At 34.0% G+C, this 24186-nt stretch overlaps 1 protein-coding gene across 7 annotated transcripts in view; it reads right to left on the reverse strand.

The window, feature by feature from the left end:
* Window positions 1–250: 250 nt before the first annotated feature.
* The window catches only part of rush (rush hour), a 39293-nt gene continuing 15357 nt past the window's right edge, over window positions 251–24186 (reverse strand). For 4 of the 7 annotated variants that reach the window (XM_068388042.1, XM_068388043.1, XM_068388044.1 and 1 more), the window contains exons 2-10: window positions 22657–22859; window positions 20477–20540; window positions 20020–20145; window positions 18613–18719; window positions 16472–16634; window positions 14708–14971; window positions 11739–11777; window positions 9550–9635; window positions 251–3987 (exon numbers count right to left, since the gene is read on the reverse strand). In XM_068388042.1, coding sequence (XP_068244143.1) covers window positions 3841–3987; window positions 9550–9635; window positions 11739–11777; window positions 14708–14971; window positions 16472–16634; window positions 18613–18719; window positions 20020–20145; window positions 20477–20540; window positions 22657–22859 — 1199 coding nt within the window. In that variant the 3' untranslated portion in view covers window positions 251–3840. The remainder of the gene's footprint in view (window positions 3988–9549; window positions 9636–11738; window positions 11778–14707; window positions 14972–16471; window positions 16635–18612; window positions 18720–20019; window positions 20146–20476; window positions 20541–22656; window positions 22860–24186) is intronic. The other 3 variants (XM_068388047.1, XM_068388049.1, XM_068388048.1) reach the window with 3 other exon arrangements.

A 24186-nucleotide genomic window follows, 5' to 3' on the forward strand; every position in this document is an offset into this window, starting at 1 on the left:
TCCAGGCCGGGAGCTCTAAGTTTGCACTCTGTTGGCTGAAATTAAAGTAAAGGAGCCGTGAGCTGACCGGAGGTCCGCCTCCCCACTACCAACAACTTTATGTTCCAGCCTGCGCTGTTATCACCCATAAGTAAAAAACGATGGTATGTATGTGTAGGAACAAGTATTATGTAAAACTAATATATTCATCGTGCTAAGTTATTTTTTTCCAATTAACATAAAAGATGACCCTAATAGGAGATTGAAAGAATTTTATTATTTATAAGCATATTATAATGAGCAGGATTTTTCTCTTTGTGTGTTGGAAGACATTCCATCATCAGTAGATCACAAAAGGTTCTTAATTTATTGTATAAATTTGTGTTTCTAAAAGGAACAATAGTCAAGCCTGCTTCTGATAATGTATAAAGCAGTATATGTGCCTAACTTATTAATAAGGCCACAATGCAACATAAACCACTGGATATTATACACAAGTATATACACACAAACTTTGCACTAGTAAATTAATGATGCTATTATGACAAATTGATCTATTATAAGAATAAATAAAGACCTTTGCAACAGAAGCAATAGGACAAAAAGTGGCTCAAGCTTTAAGATTGATGGGTAAAAACAATAAAAACAGCCTGGCCCTATGTAAGAGTTGAGCTCACTAATATATGTCCCACTTTACAAGAGGAGTTTGGGCTGTTGTAAAACAATATTACAGGAAGTATATTGTGATTTTACAATATGTGAAAATTTAGAACAGTATGTATATGGTGACTAATTAAATTTGAAAGACTGATACCGACTTCTTTCTAATATTGAGAAGAAAATAATAAATGATTAAGAGAACTTAGTGTATCCACATTATACTTTAAGGCTGACCTCAATATCACAACCTTAAACAACAGGGAACTACTGCAGAAGTAACCTGGCAAGTGCTGACATCTGTTATAAGAAAAGACTGGACCTGTAACCAATAAAATAAGTTTTGTCATGATCACCAGTGTATCCATTACAACATTCTCCATTGGTAACTTTTAAATAACTGAAAACTGAAGGAATCCTACTACTGGAATGTCTTAAACTAGATAAAATGTTTATGAGGGTAAGAAAATATGTAAAAGAATAAAAATTACACGAATACATTCAAACTGTTTATGAATTATGAAGTCAAAAAAATATGAAAAAGTTTTATTTTACATGAGAATACTCAGAAAAAATAATTAAACAAATTATCTATGTACTAAATATTCAGGGAACCTGAGGGACAACTTGCAAGGCATAAGTCTGCAGCAAATCAGTAAAATGCTGTATTAAGGTTTAAATAGGCACTTAAAATTTTGGGGAAAAGGGGGGGGGGTGAATATACTTCTTGCAACATACTGTCTTACCCTGTCTTCATGCAATCAACAGGATGAAATTATCTGCTAAATTACATTTCATCCTAAAGCAAAAAATATAACATACTGCCACAACAAAATACCTTTTGACTTCCAATAACACTTTTTCAGAATAATATGATTAACCTAGTATAAAACTATGGTCACACAGAACCCTTTCAGTGTCTTCCGGGAGGCAGATAGCGAAGTTTAATCCAATTTAATTTCCATACTTCTCCAGGCTATTCTGAAATTAACTACCATACATAAAATCTATAATCTAATGCTATCAAGATTTTCTCTATATTTCTCATAAATGTTAATATTACATGTGATTATGAAATACTGATGAACATGAATAATGCAGTTATGAATATAAACAGGCAATAATGGCTACAAGATATATATTGTATTCTACAACTAAAAGTTGACAGGAAAATCAAAACAAAAAAGCTATCAGACAGGGATAAACTGGGAGCATTCTCAAATGTCTTTATGATTATCTGATAATCAACCTAATCACCTTATGTTAAATGGTGGCAATGTAAAATTCCTGAGCATGCTACCAAGAACTGCTCATTCATTCAAAGTACAGCAAATGGTGCTTTCACAAATGTTTACATTCAGTATCCCCCAAAGGTCGAAATAAAATAATTAAACATTTCTAGATAGACCTTACATAAGGAAGAAAATGAAGCCAACTTTTGCACAAAAAAATCCCATTCATGTATAGACTTTGAAGGTTGCTCATGAATGGCAGAGGCATCATTGACATTAACCCTCTTCATTAACCTAGGACCAGGCAATGACTGCTCATGAGGAGCAGGTAGACCTGTATGGTCCCCATAAGCCCCTTCCCTAGCTCACAATTATGGCAAGGTTGAAGACAATAGAAAAATAGAGGTTGTCGGTCACTAATTCCCACTCAACAGATTGCCAGTCATGGACATTCACAATAGGCTACCACAAGCCTTGATGAAAACATTTGCTGAACAAGAATGAATAGTGCAACCCTGGTACAGCAGCCTGAAGCTACAATTTCATCAAAGCAAATAAATCTGCAGGCTGGACAAGAGGCACTAAAACATCAGGGTTTATAAAATTTTATACTAACTGGTAGCAAACTTCTTCATAAATATATTAAAAAAATATTATGCCAGTCCCAGTTAAAGTATCAGCTGGTACAACCTTTTGATGATGGAAAGTGCAGAATAGTTTTTCATCAGGTAAATTTTACATTAAGAAACTTGTACAGTATAGACTATAAAATGAGTTAACATTATGACATGTCAGAAAAAATACTGTAATAGTAATAAAAATCAATCTTCTGCCAAAACATACAACAGTTTCATAGCTGCAAGTTGTTATCCCAAAACTTAGTCCACAAGCAAATAAAATATTGCATACAAAAAGTTATACTCTACATATCGATAGACTGCTGACAGTGAGCTTTAAACTTTGTAAAGGGGTAAAGCAGTAACTTCTTTTTTAGTAGACATTTGGAACAAAAAGTGGAAAAGCAGCATAACTTAAACCACAGCCACCGATCTTGAAAGTTTCACTATCGAGAACCTACAATTATAAAATTGGACGCTGGACCAGTAGGTTTCAATGGCATGATAAAAAGAAAAGATTTCAGAAATTGTGGTTGCAACTGTAGACCTACAAAGGCAAAACTTTATCCACTAAAGCAAAGCATATTTCAGCAGTCAATAGAAAATTTGATATTCTTAATGTCCCTCGTGAAAAATCTACATCTTCATATAAAATTTACTTACTAAGGCACATATTTCACCTATAAAACAGGGCATGAATTTATCAATTTAAATAATATACTGTAACTCCAAAATACAGAATATCAAACTACATCAGGCTTCACATTTACATGTTTGCCAACATACGTTATTCCATATAGTGAAATCAAATTAATGTAAAAAAACAAAATCTTGTGAATTTTTTTTTTTTTAGAAAAACGGTAAACTTCAATACTTAAAAGCTTAAAGCAACATGTTAAAATCACATCATACTACTAAAACATCATAAAAAGATCTTTTATAATTGATAACACTTTGTTACAAATACAAATATATATATATATTATGTATATATCACTGTTACTTTGAAATCTCTTATCACAAATGATGCCTCTGTCTAGCATTTCACCTTTACACATGTACAGTATATACAGGAGGTCTCTCTCTAAAACAACGTTTGAGGGGCTGTAAACAGTATAACTTCAATTCTCTCAAAATAAAAGAGACCCTCTCAATTCATGCATTAATAGCACTATGCTACAAAATGAATTGCTTATAGGTTAATGCTTCATCACTTTTTTTTTTTTTTGTTACAAGAAAATAAACATCACAAAACTTCAGTGTACCGACTTCAAAATTTTTTTTTTAATTTTCATCCTTCATCTTTTGCATTCACAGTTCATTCAAATTCTTTCTGACCAACATATACAGTTACATTAAGGTTCAGGGGCTGTAGAGTTAGTGGACACATCCGCTGAGGAGTCTGGGACGGATGAATTCTCTACTGTAGAAGAGGCAGAGGCATCTAGCATGGACGGAGCTTCTCCATTACTAGCCTCCCCTCCTTCGTAGAATGTCATCGTCTGTAAAGGAATAAAGGAGAGTTTAAAGTGAACCATTCTAATAAAAAAAATATTACATAAGTTATAACAATTCACAAATATTACTTGAAAATTAACATCTGACATTAATCTAGAACAATGTAGAAAATTCAGAGTTATTTGCAAACAAGGTGAAAGACAACAGTTTAAAAAAATCCAATATTCAATAAATACTAGACAGAAAAATAGTGGGGGTTATTTGCAGTCCAACTACAAAATGCAAAATAATCTATAAACCATTATCCTGCAGGAACAAGACAAAAAAATACATCTTACATGTACCGGCATATCAAGATAGGCAATAAAAACTATCACTTCATCCAGAAAGATACCAGCTTTTTATGGCATTTGCAAATAAGCAGATGAAGTGACTTTCAACATTTTCAGTAGTATATGAAAAAATGTTGAGAGGACAAAATATCAGTACGAGGAATGCACTCTCAAGAACACAACTAGCAAAATACTAATGAAAAAAAAGTCATACAGATAGTTGACACAAATACTAAATAGGAATTAAAAAAGGAGCAGTTTCACTCTGAATACAGAATTATTCTTTATGTCATGAAGTCCTCAACCCCAAGCTATTACTAAATCAAGGTCTGCATCCGCTCATGAGTTTGGACAGCTTCAGCTACTTAGCATCCTTGCTTATATATTTCATACTTTTTCCAGCTATTTATTTCCTAAAACCTCATTTTTACTTGAACGTACAGCAGTTTCCAATAATCCGTAATTACTATGTTCACTACAATTTCATGTTAATGCTGGAGTTGACACAAACTGAAAAAACCTGTCAGCCTTGAAAGTGCGAAATCATTAATTTTGGACTGTTCCAATCACTTGTATTATTTCAAAATAATGGATTATTTCTAAAAAAATAAAACCTTTCCTAATATTACTGATAAATAAAAATCCAAAGGCAAATCCTATGATAACCAAGAACTTTGGCTTAGTGGTATGAATTACAGTATTTAATAATGAAATAAACTAACCCAGCAATGTCTTTCTTATTCAACCTTGTATTTTACGTGGCACGAACAATGTACAGCACTACTTTTAACATCTGGGTCAGGACTTGAGCGTCAAGATGTCAGTACATAATGATAAGTTTTATAAATTATGATAGTGTCTCACTTCAAAAGTGTTGTTCAATACAGGTATCATCCTTTCCAAAATTTAATAACCAAATTTGAGAGAATATTTATGAATTGTAAAGTTAAGTGAAATATGGAACACCACAAACTTACATCTGAAGTCTTACACAGAATTATAAAAAAATTATTTAAGAACGTTGTTCAGGGAGGCTTAATAATTAAACGATCCTCCAATTGCTAATACTATAGAAATGACGAGGAACCGAAAGAAAATTTTTCGTTGAAATCCTTAAAAGATATTTCAATTTAAAAATTTCAAGATTTCATATACTGTATCTACCTAACATCAGTCTTCAACCATATTTTTGCTGTTAACATAAAATCTTAAAGAAATCTGTGTAATGCTAATACTATCCCATTATATACTAGTTATTATAGTACTAAAACTTCTTGCCTCTTTATTCCTACTTCAAAGGCAACCTTAACTTGGATCTGCCAGTTAGAAATTGTGTGCATGCACTACACACATTACGGTGTTAAAAATCGGTAGAATATCAATTTTATCTTGCTACAAAAGATCAAGAACAAAATAAGAGAACATGTGTAACTCTGTAAGAGAAAATCAATGTAAAAATAATTATGTTACAATAATTCTCAACCAAACTTAATTAGAAAATGAGAGTTCAAATCTTTAAAAGCTTCCTGTTCTGCCATAAAAATATGGAGAAACCCACTGAAACAAAAAAAAATTCCAGTCCTTATGCTCCTTGTTGCTATATGAAATTCAAATACATTTGATAAACCTGATGGAAAATTGCGATGAGTTAAAGAAGCTGCCATAATATTGCAATTATGAATTTCTCTTTATCAAAGGTCTTTCTTTACATTCCAGTTTCTACTAATTAAAGTAAAATTTTTCTGCACAAATAAAATGTTCTTGAAGCCTATAAACAACCCTTCATAGTGGAACTGCCTTAAAAAAAACTACACCATAAATAAGGGGTTTACAAAATACAAACTCTACATGAAACCAAAAACCAATTTTATAAAAATGCAATAATCATGCACAGCTACTCAAATGTGAAACCAAAGATAAATCAGATGGTGGAACTCACACGTCAAGACACTGGGCAGACAGTATTTTGAGCTGACGGAGAATGCAGCCAAGAGGGTGCAAAAGATCAATATTAAATTACTTTAAAAAGAACATTTTGAACGTTGAAACTTAGCTCCATAACAAACACTTAAGAATCCCAAAGAGGTGCTTATAAGTTTGGGTTAGGTGGGGAACACCCTCATGTGAGTTAATACTATCTACTTAAGTTTGAAACTTTCTTAGTAACTGGAACTACACTGGTCCCTGGGAATGTGGTGCCCTTTGTCATAGAAAAGAGAAAGACAACCAGGGCAATTTTTCCTGTAAGAAAATATAAACCTTATAAATACAGCAAAGTTATTTCTATGGATGGAATAAAAAAAAACATTCCGGTGATGAGATTTAACCGTTTAAAAAGGAGAACTACACAATTAGGTTTAAAAGCTACAGATAATCTATCAATTAAAAGAAATAAAGACTAAAGCAGTTAAAAAATTAGCTGATTAGTGAAATTAATGGCTTTGCTAAACTACAGTGTCCCATCAAATACTCCAGATAATTGTTTTCTGTGCACCATAACTTGGGTTACTTTATTCAATATCAAACAATAATTAAAATATTACGAGTTATCTATGGAGACATGGCCATGCTACCTCTTCACAGGAGTGCCAGTACAAATAGATATCAAATAATACAGTACAGTAATGTAGGAATTTACCTGTCCAATTGTCACAGGAGTATATGATTATGATTAACTTCAATGGCAATGTTACTAGTTTGATAGATCATTGTTTACCCTTTTACCCCCAGGCTCTTTGGAAATTTCCAACCCTTAACCCCCAAGGGGTTATTTTTTCCCCAGCACATTTTGCAGTATATCTTTTTTAAATTGCTCTAACAGCCTTAATTTTTGACATAGAGAGGTCAGGTTGGTCTCATTCTCTTGGAAAATGCCTGAATTTTCTCAAAAAATTATCAAAAATATGAAGAAAAAAAATTTCTATAGCATTTTTTTGCAAGGACGTACCGGTACGTCCATGGGGGTAAAGGGATGAGTTTTGTGAAACGTACCAGTACGTCCTTTGGGGGTAAAAGGGTTAATATTGTACAGGTTTGGTATGCGGTTATTTGCAATGAAAAGCTTTTCAATACAATTAACCAATTTTTCTTCAGCTTGCTATTGAACAAAGTACAGTACCATTACAATGGCCACATCAAGCTGGAACTCCACTGTTGTGTACTTCAACAAAAAATATTGGACAATTCTACAAACTTGTTTTGTACTAATGAATTAATGAATGTCTTAACCGATTTCTTAATTATCTTGTCACAATTTACAAGAATTTAATCTTTAAACTGAAATTAATTCAACACCTACCAGGAATCTATGTGCTATTCATTCTTAAATCAAAGCTGGCGAGGCCTTCTCCCACTATAAAACTACTGAACAACGATTTACAGCTCCTTTTGAAAACTCAGGTCTTCTATAATCAAAACAACAATGAAAAATATCCACACAAACCAACTTAAATATAGTAATAAACATATCGTTTATTTGTTTACAACTAAATTGATAGGAATATTTCTCAAGATTAATAAAATAACAAATTCTAAAATATAGAAAATAAAATTCTGTAACATTAAAATTACAGAGCTTTTTATCACCTCTCCATGTAGCTCAATGTTACCCCAAAACAGAACTAAAGATCAAAGTAAATCACTGCTCGAAAGAGATGCTTCAATTAGAAAAGGTTTACGGGAGAACTGAAATATATGTTTGGTATTTCTATCCACATATCCCGTCTACACATTCAAAACAAGATACTCACAAAAAATGAACTAACACACATTTACACTACTATGCAGTGGATACAATGTTGGCGCAACATGATGGCATAATGCTTTGGATTGTGGAAAAATTTCAAAATCACATTTCAGATTTTAAACTAACCAATTATAAAAAGTTAAGATCCTTCATTAGCTCTACATATGCCAGACAGAGACTTATCTTTGGCCTAAAGTTTCGAAAAAGTCACTGTATAGTTCAAACATTCTCCAGATGGTTTAGTGCTTGCTGTTACTGCCTTCCACTCGATTTAAGGTTGTGGTGGCTGATGTAGTAACGTCCCTGACTGGTGATAGCCAGTTTGGGGTTCAAGTCTCTCTCAAACTTGTTAGTTCCTTTGGTCGCTGCAACCTCACCATCCTTATGAGCTAAGGATGGGGGGGGTTTGGGAGAGCCTATAGGCCTATCTGCTGGGTGATCAGCAGCCATTGCCTAGCCCTCCTTAGTCCCAGCTTGGGTGGAAAGGGGGCTTGGGCACTGATCATATGTATATACTGTATAGTCAGTCTCTAGGGCATTGTCCTGCTTGCTAGGGCAATCTCACTGTCCCTTGCCTCTGCCATTCATAAGCAGCCTTTAAAATTTTAATTGTTAGCAATCGTTATCTTTCCTATATCAACGTTAGAACAAAAATAAAATCAAAAGGAGGCAGATGGGAGAGGACACTATATGCAATCGCTGTATTCCCAGTTTCTTTATCCAGTGGGAACGAAGGGCTTGCCATACGTAATAGCAAAATTTCTTATTTCCATTTGGGCCAATAAGTCTTCAATTTACAAATGAATAACATGAATTCCAGTAGGTCATTGAAATAATTGCTATTCTGCATGCACTATTTCTGACAAAATTCTACTGAAGGTAAAAATAGAATCTATGAGGAACTAAACAGAAAAATGTTTAACAAATTTTTTTTTTTTAAGTGACTTTACCACAGTATTTATATTGATTATTCAAAAGCACACATTAACATTAAAAACATTTCTGGACAGAATTGTTACGTAACCTTGAAAGGTATATTTTTATTTTATAATTTCCTTAATTCTGTTTGTTTTTTAATTTTTGGGTGAAATGACCTTAGTTTAACCAAAGAAAATAAAGGAATTAGAACAGAAACTTAATACTTTGTTAAAAACTTTAACAAAAACTATATGAGGGGATCCTCGACTTAAAAAAATTGCATTCAATATTACATATCGAGTTGCATCTTTCGTTACTATACATACCATGCATATAACTAAATTCTTTATGATTCAACTCATTGTGTGCAATTAAAGTGGATTTCCTACAAGTGAAAAGTTGCTTTAATGTTTAACATAACGTAATATAAACAATGTACACTTCCAAATATGGGAAGGGTTTCCAGTTGACTTTTATATATAGAAATCCTCAAGATACAAACCTATACCTTTAATATTCTCGATATACTTCAAGCAAATGTTGGATATTGCAGAACTCGTATAAAATAAGTGATTTGAACTACAATTTATACTTATCTAAAGTGTTCTCACCTCTGTGGGAGATTGTGGCGACATTGGCTCATCCATGTCATCTTCAGAATCGTCGTCTCCTGACGAGTCATTGCGCTCCTTCAAATCTGGTAAAAAATAAATGAAACTTGTATTAAAGAAGGTAGTCCATTAGCATAAAAAAATCTAAGATAAATCAATTTAAATGTATAGAAGTGGCTTTATACAGAAATATATTCACATAAAACTCATTTGATTATTCTTGCCATTAAACAAGGTAATATAAACAAATTTTAATATAATTTCTTATTTCAAAGATTTTAAGAAATTCCAGCCCTGCATCAAGAGAAAACCTACCTGATAAGTCTTTAAAAAAGTTTTAACATTCCACTTAATTCATATCTCTTATAAACAAGCTGTTTGACCTTCATATCACCCTATAATTTCTTTTTGGCTACAATCAATGTCAGTAATTATTTTTCTTAGAGCCACTCAAAAACTAAGGATTGTTTTCAATTAATTTTCATGGCCCGCTGTCATTTTCCTTTGAAATATCTTAGTGGCGTTAATCAGTATATTTCAAGTAATTTCCATTTTTATTAAGTTTCATAATGAAATGATAGCATGCAACTGCATAGCCAAGGTCGATTCATAAAAATATTTGTTTCGGCATTGAATTTCATAACTAGGTACTAATGACAATATAGCTTTAACTAAAACTAATCATAATTATTACTAACATTATTTCAGTTTCCTTCAATTTTAGCAAACATAAAATGGGTTCTCTAGATTCTTCTGTCTTGCACACTTTCTGCATTATTTTCAACTGATCCATTTATGAATTTTATCCATGACAACTTGGACCCTTCTGCTGGTCTTTGCCAGCTATTCTCAGTGACAGTTTCTTTGATACAAAATAAGAGAATGCACTAAAGAACGGTCAATGGGACCACTCAAAAATTTAGTGGCTAACTGTAGGTAAAAACGCTAAAAAAAATAATTTGAAAAGGAATTTTTTTATTCAAATGCGAAGGCAAGTATGCAGGTAAATAAGAATATTTAACTCTGGACTTTATGAAATAAGAATAAGCAGGAAATGAAAATAAGAGGTCGAGTCCAACGAAAAGATACACCTGTTGAATGATGGAGGATTACGACTAAAACAACAAAACTATATCAGGGGGAAAACGCTATCAGGATATAAATATTCTAATGAAATATACAAAGCAGGATTAATAAAAGGCCTAAGGCATTGATGGTAAGTGATGAGAACCCCTTGGAGGAGGAGGAGGAGGAGAAGAAAAACAAAAAAAAAAACCCTTTCACTTTCTCTACTTACAAGAGGATTATGTACACATATATACTTAGATTCCCCTTCTTGTTATCCATTGTGGATATAATAAGGGATAAAACTTAGGAAACAGCATGCTTAAAGTCAGCTGATGGGGAAATATCACAAAGTACCAATACCTTTACGTCATAATATGCATGAATTTTCTTGTATTGAAACCTGAAGCAACATACAGCAATGAGGAAATTAAAAATTGACTTATTTTTGTTAGCCCATGATGTTAATGAAATCAAACTTTTTAGCCAAATCCCTTTTGTACATACTATGAACTATAATGATAATACATGTTACATTTCCGTCATCAAATACCGTACTGTACAACAAAGCAAAATCGTTCCTGAATTTTTGTCTCTCTCTAGTACTACGCTATTAAACGCCTTTACAAACACCACACATCTAAATATATAAATCTCACATACTGTACCTTCATATATTCCATGTAACAAAGCTTAGGCACTCACAAGGATCCATGTTTTCACCACACAGGCTACTATCGTATAAGTGTGTATCTATATTTTTGGTTTTGGAAAAAACTAGTTTTAACCCTTTTACCCCCAAAGGACGTACTGGTACGATTCACAAAAGCCATCCCTTTACCCCCATGGACGTACCGGTACGTCCTTGCAAAAAAGTGCTATAAAAAAATTCATATTTTTTATAATTTCTTGAAAAAATTCAGGCATTTTCCAAGAGAATGAGACCAACCTGACCTCTCTATGACCAAAAATAAGGCTGTTAGAGCAATTAAAAAAAATATACTGCAAAATGTGCTGGGAAAAAAATAACCCCTTGGGGGTTAAGGGTTGGAAATTTCCAAATAGCCTGGGGGTTAAAGGGTTAAAATAAAAAACTGAAATAAGAAAACTATCAAAGCACTAACCTTCTTCATCGTCACCATCAGACACTGGCTCCTTCAGATCTGCAAAACCCAAGGCGGAAAAATAAGGCATGCATTCCCTTCATTTTAGAATTTTAATACTGAGAATAGCAAATGAAAAAACTAGTAAGGAGCCCAAATATTACCAAATAAATCACTACATGTGCAGCCTTAGACAAGTGAACAAAAGCCCTGTACATGGCAATGTCTACTGTGCCACCAATTTACTTAGGACCATAGATAGCTTTATAACAGTTGCCTTAATGAAGCATGCAGATGAACTTGAGAATTTAAAAATATAAATAGTTAGTGCATATTCTAAAAAGTCATCTTGCATTTTCAACTTTCAAACTTTGGCATTAAAGACTTGACAAATTAAAAAAAACTTATGAACCTATTTAAAAACAGAAATCCAATGATATTTATCATCTTTAGACTAGCATAATATTCATACTGATTCTACCCAAAGCCGTGTCAATGACTTCGAAAAGATGGGACTTCTTTGACGGACTTCATTAGAATATTGGCAAAAAAAAAGAAGCTACCTTATGGTGGAGAGAAAGCAGACAGAAAAAAGTTTTTGAAGCCATTTCTTGGTCAAATGGCTTTGGCTTAAACAGAAGGTAGCAAAAACTCCAAGTAACCTAACCCTGAAAGGCATATATGCATATGGGAAAAAATTCAAATACTGTACTGTTAATAACGAGTGAAAACATTTGCAAGCAGTATATAGATTAAATATCTAACCCTTTTCAACAATACTTCTTAAGGAGACCCTATAAGAACAAAGCACCATAAATCTTGGCAATAACATATAAACTAAATACTGTTCAGTTCCTCCTGTGAAAAGAGTTAATAAGTCTTGAAGGTATCTAAAGTTGCATTTATCATTTTCTCTAAAACAATATACTGGAACAACAAGGTTCTAAATGAATCTTGCTTCTACAGAAGTACACTGTACTGCAATTATATCTATGCCAATATTTCCCTCTTGGGCATTTCACATGCAATGAGTTATGTTCCCTCTTCTCTTTCTTGTGCAATTCTCCCGTTTAGTTCGTAACTTCATCTGTTACAAATTCCAATTACTTTCTGGTCCTTCCTATACATCTTTCTCCTGATGTTTCAACATCTACTTTTCTAAACTGATGCTATCCTTTTTCATGAGAAATCCAAATCATCTCAGTACCAGCCACTGAATTTACTACCAAGCAAGATCTTTGCCACTTCCTCGTATGATTTATATTACCTCCACACACACTAAAGCCTATATTCCCACCTTTTCTAAATCCTCTCCTTTTTCTTTGTTAGTGGCTATACTATCATGTACTGTTTTCTATAGTAATATAAATATATTCACCTTTATTCAAAATCAATTATAAAACAATTCCTAATTTTCTAGTGCAAAATCAAAGGCACTTACGGACATAAAACATTCTTATCCGCACATAGGATATCAAATACATAGGCCACGGGTAAAATTAAAATACCAACAAAAGAAAAGCTTAACAAGCATACTGACACGTGCAGAAAACGAACTTTTAAAATTACAAACATATTGCAAGCAATAGAACCTAGATGATTTGAAAAGTTAAGAAAAGAGAGAAAGAACATTTCTTCTGGGGCTATGAGTAAATATGCAACTGCATACACCCCACAAAACAGATGTTTTACTTCAATTTCTTTGCAAACAAAGAATAAAAATAAGTTTGAATATATAAAATTTGGAGCACAAGGAACAGCACTACGGCACGGGAGGCCATACAGTGCCCTACTGGTCTCGTGATGAAAAGATACTTGACCTTTTAATTGATGAATTAATGTTTAGCTGCTCAAAATTTTGCTTTGAAAGCAAGAACTAATATAGTTGGCATAATGTTTCTTAAATAAATAAAAATTCTTGAGAGAGAGAGAGAGAGAGAGAGAGAGAGAGAGAGAGAGAGAATGAGAGAGAGAGAGAGAGAGAGAATGAGAGAGAGAGAGAGAGAGAGAGAGAGAGAGAATGTGAGAGAGAGAGAGAATGAGAGAGAGAGATTGAGAGAGAGAGAGAGAATGAGAGAGAGAGAATGAGAGAGAGAGAGAGAATGAGAGAGAGAGAGAGAATGAGAGAGAGAGAGAATGAGAGAGAGAGAGAGAATGAGAGAGAGGAGAGAGAGAGAATGAGAGAGAGAGAGAGAGAGAATGAGAGAGAGAGAATGAGAGAGAGAGAGAGAATGAGAGAGAGAGAGAGAGAGAATGAGAGAGAGAGAGAGAGAGAATGAGAGAGAGAGAATGAGAGAGAGAGATGAGAGAGAGAGAGAGAGAGAGAGAGAGAGAGAGAGAGAGAGAGAGAGAGAGAGAGAGAGAGAGAGAGAGAGAGAGAATGAGAGAGAGAGAGAGAATGAGAGAGAGAGAGATGAGAGAGAGAGAGAGAGAAAGAGAGAGAATGAGAGAGAGAATGAGAAAATGAGAGAGAGAGAGAGAATGAGAGAGAGAGAGAGCACTATTATTTCTAATTTGACAAAATGGACATGAAATAGAAGTTATACATCGAATATTCTGATTATGTACAAGGAATGATGCTTAATGTATCAGCATTACAAACCGAAACAACTAAAAATCAAAACTTAAAAGATGCCAAACATAATTTAAGTGTCCACATGAAACACTGAAAGAAACTCAAAATAATGACAAAAATATTACAGTTTAACCCTATATGCTGCATAACACAGGTCTGCCAAAAATACAAAATACAACAAAAAAACTACTCGAAACAAAAATGTGCACAATAATTCAACAGCACCACATCAATAATCTATACAGTAAATACAGTAGCACTGTATAATACAGTAAGAAAAAAAATCAACCCAAACCAAAGACATTTACCATAATGCAGAGTGAATCACTTGTGGTAGAGTTGACAAAATCTGACTCTAGGACAAAAAACAAACCAGTGAAAAGCTGGTCCTTTCAAGGACTATGTCAACCCCTACCAATATCGTCCCACCAAAGTGTTGGAGGAGGTGCATCTTCCTCCTCGCCATTGGATGGCTTGCCAAAGAGGCCACCGTCATCAAGATCTACACTCAGAGGCTCCTTATTGCCACTGCTAGACTCCTTACTTTTAGCCTTACGGGCTTGTCGAGGGGGTGGCATAGGACCCAGAACCTCAACAACATTGTCGTCATCCTCACCATAAATATTGTTGAAAGTCTCGTCATCACTCAGAGCATCGATGTCCACCATCCTTCCTGCCACTGCAGACCACACGAACAGTTCATTAAAGCAACAATGAACATTAAAGGAAATAAAAAGTGGAACTAATAGACAAAGCACTGAAAAGCATTGCTTTTCGAGAAAAAGCATTGTTATGTCGTATCTTACCAAAGACAATTGAAGCCATTTCTAGTGATAGAAATAAATCATCATCCCTCAGGATATCTGCTGTAATATGAAGACAAATAAGCTTTTGCTTTTGTAGGATAATAATAATAACAAATGTTTCCCAACCAATTAATTTTGTTAAGGAGATCTTTCATCTCATCATATGATTCAAGATTCTCCCTACCAACAACTACAGATTCTAAATTGAATGTTTTAGGAGAGCAAAATGCCTCCAGATTATTAAAATTTCTTTCTACACTTTTAAAAACTTATTAGTAGATACATTACATGCTTCACTGATAAAAATATTAGCAGACAAGCAACAAAAATACTCAAGTTATAAGGCATAATGGAGCTACTGTATTTAACTACAAATTTTCTGGGTAAGAAAATAATGAGTTATTGCAATGATGCTATTTTCAATCCTACGTTGATTAATAAGAGGCCTAACTGACAATATAAACTTGGATTTTTCTATACTTAAACATCTCCATTGTGGTTTCATTAAAATTTCAACATCATAATGCAATGCTAGTTCTCCCCAAATAAGACTTAAATATAATACCGAAATAAAAATCCTTACAAAATTCCTCTAACAAACAAGTTTCATATGAAATATTACAATTGTCATGTATTTCACCCTTCTAATAAATCCTACCAATAATAGCTTCAAATAACAAAACCAAAAGTCGATATTTTCACTTTCAAATCTAATTTGAATTTAACATTTCCATGGATAATTAAATGATAAGTTGAAAAATTCTGAAATAAGAAACTACCTACAAAGAATACTGCACTCGTGAAAGACAAGATATAATGATAAGTTAATTACTTAACTCTTTTACCCCCAGGCTATTTGGAAATTTCCAACCCTTAACCCCCAAGGGGTTATTCTTTTCCCAGCACATTTTGTAATATATTTTTTTTAAATTGCTCTAACAGCCTTAATTTTTGTCATAGAGAGGTCAGGTTGGTCTCATTCTCTTGGAAAATGCCTGAATTTTCTCAAAAAATTATCAAAAATATGAAAAAAAAAAATTTTATAGCATTTTTTTGCGATGACGTACCGGTACGTCCATGGGGGTAAAGGGATGGCTTTTGTGAAACGTACCAGTACGTCCTTTGGGGGTAAAAGGGTTAAGTGCTGAAAAAGAATGACAACCAACATCCTATTACCTATCTAAGTAAGAAAATCATGCAAAAGGAAAACTAAGCAAAGTATGGCACTACATTACAAAAGTACAAAGCATAAAACTAAACTGTGTGAAACTTAATATCCATCATGCATTATTAAGTGAAGCACCCAAACAATATATGCTGCTATTTCTCCATTTAAAGCAACTTGAAACAGGTAAGATTCCCTTCATACTTACTTGTGATATTGGGAGTGACACCACCAGTGCTGGACTGAGCCGACGAAAGTTCATCGTGACAAGTGAGGCACACACGCAAAGGCTTGTTACTCTGATGGGACAGCACTACCTTTTTACTTGAGCACGGCCCACACACAACCCTACCACACTTGCGACAATGATGCTGCAAAACATAAAATAAATATAGAAATTGTGGCAAATCCTCAAAAGAAAATATAAAAAGTGTAATTAGATTTTAATATTTGCAAAGCGTATAATGACAGAGTTTTGATATAAACCTTACTGTGGGAGTACAGGAGACCAACCAAATATTGATAATTGCAAATTGAATAAGTGGCTTTCATTTTCATAGATTACAAAAAAATAGTGTAGCCTTTTAGTGGATGCTTTCTTGGCAAAGCTTGAAACAAGGTTTGGAAGAGGTATGCCTGTTGTGATACAGGTCTTCCTTCTGTACTAGGAACAAGAAAGTGGGGTTGGTTTTACATCGGATGGATTATAAAAGACCATGAATTTGAATTCAGGGAACAATGCACATCTCTTACATGTGCTCTACCGTTCACAGCTTCTACCCTATGTTGAAAGAGAACTGGGGGAGCCTCATCAATTTAAAAAAAAATGGCCAAGTAAGTATACCACGTCGAGGAACTCGCTCGCAACTTGTCTGTCCCACAAAGTTAAAAGGAGATACTAAAACCTGACACCTGTCATTCAACCAATTACCACAGTATATTTAGATTCAATGCTCTTCTGCATAGAAGCACTCTGGCAGCCACACCAGAGCCTAAGAAGGTATACAAGGACTTGTAGGCAGGTATTCATGAGGAAAGGGGAGGTAAAAGTAGTCTGGTACCACCAAGGTAACTGGTCTCAATACTTGTTACTAAGAATTTCATAAGGAAAGTCAATGAAAGGGTGATACCTGACTTGGTTAGCTCTAAATTTGTGGTAACCAATTAACAAATGGAGACTACAATGGCCATTTAATTAAAATTAAAGAGTTAATGAGACCATAATCTTTCTTATGCTTGACTACGCTAACAAACAGTCGCCAAGATTCAAATTTTAAGATGCATAGTAGATTTATGCGTAGATAATGTAAGGTCTTCACCAGGTATAACAGCATCTCATCGGAATCATTCAATACAATCTCCGAGACGGGGCACTGGAGAAAATCTTATTAAGGACTGACCTTTTCTGGAATTTTACGATAAACTCGGGAGTAATTAATATCAATCAAGATCTCCCCCTTTCTGAGCGATATGCAAAAAAAATTAAGCTATGAAACTCCTGCACTGCACTATCTTGTGGATTAAATCTTTACCAATAATCTCAGTCCGTCTCAAATGGGGCCTGGAAGAGACTGCTAAGAACTTGAGACACATTCTATTTTGTGCGTCTGAGCTGTTAAAAGCCATTTAGAAGCATTGAGACATCTAATGGTGAGAGGTCTAAGCCACAAACTGGTACACCTGGGAAAGAGCTGTCCGATAAATTTTCACCCTTTAATAAAGAGGAGATAAACTTTCAAAGGTCCTGCAACAAAAGATGGTCCACTTTTCTTGGGATACATCCACAATACCAAAGGAGTATCTGACCAGGACTTCCAACCTTGTCAATAACACGAGTAGTTTCTAAAAACACAGAAAATTATTCAGTAATGTAATACAGAAAAAGGACCAAAGGAGGATGATCAGTAGCAGAGTGATTAACCCTTTTACCCCCAGGCTCTTTGGAAATTTCCAACCCTTAACCCCCAAGGGGTTATTTTTTCCCCAGCACATTTTGCAGTATATATTTTTTTAAATTGCTCTAACAGCCTTAATTTTTGTCATAGAGAGGTCAGATTGGTCTCATTCTCTTGGAAAATGCCTGAATTTTTTCAAAAAATTATCTAAAATATAAAAAAAAAATTTTAGAGCATTTTTTTGCAAGGACGTACCGGTACGTCAATGGGGGTAAAGGGATGAGTTTTGTGAAACGTACCAGTACGTCCTTTGGGGGTAAAAGGGTTAATGAATTTGTTATGGTATATAGCAATACTATTCCTAATGATGCATAAAATTGAATAATTAACTAAACATCTCAAAGCTTCACTTCTATGGAATAATAAAGTACAAACTGGATATTTGCGAACTTACCCGTCTATTGATCAGAGTAAACTGTGACTTTTTACAATGCATACAAACTTGTGTCTCGTTATCAGGCACCCACACAGCAGCATGAGTCTCGGCTGCTTTTTTCCCACCTACAAAAAAATGAGTAAAACTGTAACTCGCAACAATCTCCAATGACATAACTATTTATTCAAAGTTATTTGACGATGAAATTTCTTAAATCTAAGTAATTTCCATCAAGAGGAGATCTAGATCTAGCTTTCAAATGCAATTATCCTGAACAAGAGTTTAATATTTCTCATACGTCAAAAAAAAAGGCAATTTATGAGAATTCATGTACAAAATTATAGCACGGTATAACACATTTTATTAAAAAATTATACTTGCTGACATGGAGTCACATGTCATAAATTGAAAATAAAATTGCCTTCTATGTAAAATACTTTAACCAGATGTATTTATGTCATATATAATAAAAGTGAAAAATATATTTACTACCTCTTGCACAACCTGGAGGAAATATAGTGATGCTCAAACCTACATTATCAACTTTATCTTATCTTATACTCAACATAAAGTAGTACTTGGATTAGAACTAGATAAAAGATTTACAATAAATAAATTAACCAATACTTAAGTACCAATGATGGCAATTAAATTGGCAACGACTAAGCAAGAAAATGTATTAAAGTAAAAAAACCATAGATTCTCCGAATAATTTTAATCTTTTCCATACATAATCTCTCCGAATAATTTTAATCTTTTCCATACATAATCTCTCCGAATAATTTTAATCTTTTCCATACATAATCTCTCCGAATAATTTTAATCTTTTCCATACATAATCTCTACTATACTTTTTTTTTCCTTTCTCTTTTCTTTTTTATATGGGGAGCATTTGCACTGACTCGCAGGGGTGCCCTTTTAGCTCAGAAAAGTTTCCTAAGAGGTGATTGGTTGGACAAGATAATTCTAACCAATCAGTTAGTATGAAACTTCCCCAAGCTTAAAAGGGCACCCCTGCAAGTCAGTGCCAATGCGTCCCATTAAAAAAATTGAGTAAAGTACCTACAATATTCTATTAAGGCATCATATGGGTAGCAATTTAACAGGTTTAAATAAATATCCAAACTGAGATCATTAACCTTAAATATTTATATATTAAGCTATGAGCATATACCAAGTTACAGACCTGAAAAGCCCAACGGCAAATTATCTGATTTTTAAAGAATCATAGAGGCTAAAATTCTACAACATACAAAAACAATATATAACATACTGCAACCAAATCAACTTTAATATAGTGCCCAACAATTATAGTACTGTAATAAGTACCGAGTAATACATTGTACAGTATATACAGTAGAGATAGATTAAATAAGGAGCAAAACTATTACCGTACTTCCATGTACCTTACACAGCATAACTTACTTTTACGAAGCAAGTCTGTAACGCACTTATTGATATGTGCCATCCATTCTGCTTTCTCTGTCGCCGTTGCCGCATAGACAGCAAATGATTTTGTTGGGGTTTTTATCAACCAGCCATTTCTAAATTCTGTAAAAATAAAATCAATTACTGAAAAGTAAAACATGACTACTTGCCCTGGTTGAGTCACCAGTATTACAGCACTTTTCTTTTATAATTGGGATTGAGAGATATATGAATAACTAAGACAAGAACCCAATTGGACTTAGCTTAAATAAAATAATTTCATTGTTTACAACAAAATCTTCAACATTTGAAAAATATAATGAATAGCATTATGAATGACAAATGGCCATTGATCAGATTTAGTACAGTCATAAACTTCTACATTACCCCACTGCATGATATAATTTATCATATGATACTTAAAATAAAGACTAAAAACAAGTGTCATACTTACGTCCATCATCCTCCAATGATGAGAGTTGCACTTCTTCCAGTGGTATTATGTGTTGCTTATTGTACTGCAAAAGAGAAGGAAATCATATAAGAATTTATCATTCCAAGGCTTAAAGTATCTTCTTTACAGGACTTGTTTTATATCTGTTATACGTACTATAGTTTACACAAATTTACCAATACTTGGTAGAAAAATTTTCCAAAACACCTGAAATACAAGGCATTCACCAGTTTCCCAGATATATACCAGTTCTGAAACTGTCATATTCAAACTATGTACAATACTGTAATAATTATTTCAAACATTAATCAAGCAAAATTGAAGATGAACCATCCACTAAGATATGCAATTTAAAAGTTTTTAATCACTGCACAAAATCCATCATTCAAATCAAGGTTTAAACTATAAATACCATCTTTACCTTCAATCCATGTTAGATTACATGGACAAAGTGTGTACTGCAAACTTTTCTAGGGTTAAATATAATAAATTTTAAAAATAAAGTTTTTCCTAGAAAAACAAACTAAAGTCCTGTAAAATAGGGACACGTCTTCAGCGGCACTTGAATCATCGACAAGGTAGATAGTTAACGACAGATAGCGTGAGTGAAAAGCCTTGCCCATACAGCACAGCATAATCCTCCATATCGAGAGAGAAAAAAGATGGGTGCAAACACTCCCACCCTCCCCTGGCCTATAGTGATGACGTTCAGTCTCCGTAGAACTGCTCGACTGCTGCCAGTGCAACAGCGGTAACTTAACAATAGCTTATAATCACTTGACTGAGGTAACAGTTTGCAGGCAAGCACAGTCACTCCCTCCTGAGGAAGGAAAGCAATTCCTACAACTCCCACGGAACATTAAGATAAAGGCATTACCTTATGACTATTTTAATCATTGCCTTTTCAAGGGAGAAATGTATGACAAGGGAGAGGAGGAGGGAGAAGGGATTAGCACAGGAGGAAGAGAGAATGGGAACCCCTTACCAAAAATTCTTCCTTCATAGTCATGGTCAGGGCGAACAATAATGACAGCGCTCCCTGAGGAGGAAGCTACAAGAGTGTCCTCTACCACAATAAAAACTACCACACAGGGCTTGATCACATGAGGAGCACTGGGAACACTCACTGACAGTGAAACACAAGGATTATCTCTGGATAAAACACTGTACCAGGTGAGCCCATTAAAAAATATTAAATATCAAGTATAAATGTAAGGAGAAACTGTGAAAGGGTTAGCTCCCTCCTGAAGCGGACACACTGCCCCGAAATGAGACAAGCTATGCTCTGAGCTCATTGTATTCTTAATAGTAAAAGCAAAAACACATTCCAAAGGGAGGAGGGCTGGTTATAGTCACCCCTTCATAAAAACACAGTACACAACGAGTATTCCGATGGGTCGTATCAATCATTTGGTGAACTTCCGCTCACAAGCTAGAGCACTAATAAACAAATAAGAAAAGATCCAACAATCAAGAGAGGATTGCTGCGGCCTGCCAGTCCCCAACGAGGCCCAAGACTAAGGTGGCTATTTTGACACAAAAGGGTAGGCAGGACTTACCCCTCACCACCTATCATTAACCAACTACCTTGCTAACAATTCAATAGCCATTCCAGTGCCACTGAAGGCGTATCTAAAGAATGAAAAGCTTGTGTTTGCATAGGAACTAAAGTAAATAAAGTAGTTGAACAATTAATCTAATACATGGGAGAGAGATCTATAAAAAAAACTACATGATATCCTGACAATTAACAGTTTCTTAAATAGTTAAAACATAAAAGAATAAATGATCAACAGAACTTTGAATCATAAAAGTTCAAAAGAAACAAACAAGATTCCGACATGATGAAAACTGTACAGTATAAAAGTAAATATATCTGTAACAAAACACTATCTATCAATGTTCTTTATTGGGCTAGAATTTTGCTTTATCTCTAAATTGATATGCTCAATATTGGTGAAATCTTTATTTACAGCATCGGTTAAAGGCTTAAGCCTGGCAAATAAGTGTCTTGACATTATCTCTAATAGATAAACTTCACACAAATATGCCTTTCAGCTCAAGTTAAACCTAAGATAAAAATAATTGTCATGCATATGATAAGCGTACTAACAAAGATAACCCTATTGTACTGCGAGATAACTCAAGAATAATCATTTACAAATGCACTCTTCTCTCACCTTCTTTTTATTAAGCACGATATTGCCATACACCAAAATATCATTGAACAAAAAGAACTGACGAGGTTTTGGTTTTTTCCGGCACATTTTCGTCAAGACGCCCTCCCCGACGAGGACGCGTCCTGGGACGTTGAGCGGCTGCCCAGATGCCCCGAAACAATTCTCCACCATGGCAATGCGCCGAGCATTGGCCTCGCTGTTCACTGGAAAATAAGGAAACATTCAAAATATCTTTATAGTCGAGGAAAAATACTATGGTTAATCACTCACAGCATAATTTCTAAAATGAAAACACTAAGTTGATGCAAACCGTAGAATGGATTTTTGTAGCTTTAATGAAAAATTTTAACTTAAAGGATTCTAATTGAAAAAGAGGTACAGCCAACTAAATGAGTAAAGAGAGAAGAGAGAAGAGAGAAGAGAGAAGAGAGAGAGAGAGAGAGAGAGAGAGAGAGAGAGAGAGAGAGAGAGAGAGAGAGAGAGAGAGAGAGAGAGAGAGAGAGAGAATGAATTTCTACTCTGATAAAATCTGGAACAAGAAATGGATAAGTAGGTTAACCAGGAATTTTGACTAGGCACTAAAGGTTACCAATGAAAACTAGAACACAGAACACAATGCTGATGGAGGATTACAACCCAAAATCTACCATTCCCCCTTTACGGGAAATTTCATCATACACTTACAAATTACATTACCAACACTATCAAAAGTATATTGCCTAAATAATGAAACTAATACAGTACTTCTGATATGTAAACATGACATGCACTGACATTAATAATGTTAATAATGGCATCAATGGGAGTTCATATAAATGTTGGTAAATTTTATAACCAATAAACTATGAGCACTACAAAAATAGGTACGGTAAAATTTCACCAACTAGATAAAAGCTTCAAAAGACCAAGTTTTATCAAAAGTTGACTCACCATTGGATATATCCAGACGATATACCAATTGAACAATCACTTGCTCAAAGCTGCTTAAAGGAAAGCTCCCATATTCAGACATTTCAAGAGACTTATAATTGGGGCTGTATACCATAATGGAACATTAAACAACAATATATGACAGCAACTTTCTGATTGTCCTTAAATTTGGAGGGGTACTGAGGACAATTGTCAAAAGGATGTATACAAAAATAAAATTAAAATACTAAAGGATATATATTTTTAAAACTGATTCGTAATCTGAAAGAAGTCATTCAATACATCAAGAACAGATAAGAATATAATAGACCACAAAACGGACAGGATGTGTAAAAGGGAAAGAAACGAGAAAAAAAAAAAGGAAACAGGATCTGGGGTTTTCCAATTCCATGCAATGAGTCATTAGTCTCACATACTTGTTTTCTTCCTAGTGACACTGTAGAAAAATATGAATAAGAAACAATGTGACAAATCTTTAATAAACCAACAACATTCTTGATTATGTTCTATTAACGATATACTGTATGTCTGATATACTTTAACATTGGTATCTTTATTAAACCATCAACATTCTTGATTATGTTCTACTAACGATATACT

This window comes from Palaemon carinicauda, chromosome 15 (genome assembly GCF_036898095.1).
Source record: "Palaemon carinicauda isolate YSFRI2023 chromosome 15, ASM3689809v2, whole genome shotgun sequence".
Lineage (NCBI taxonomy): Eukaryota > Metazoa > Arthropoda > Malacostraca > Decapoda > Palaemonidae > Palaemon > Palaemon carinicauda.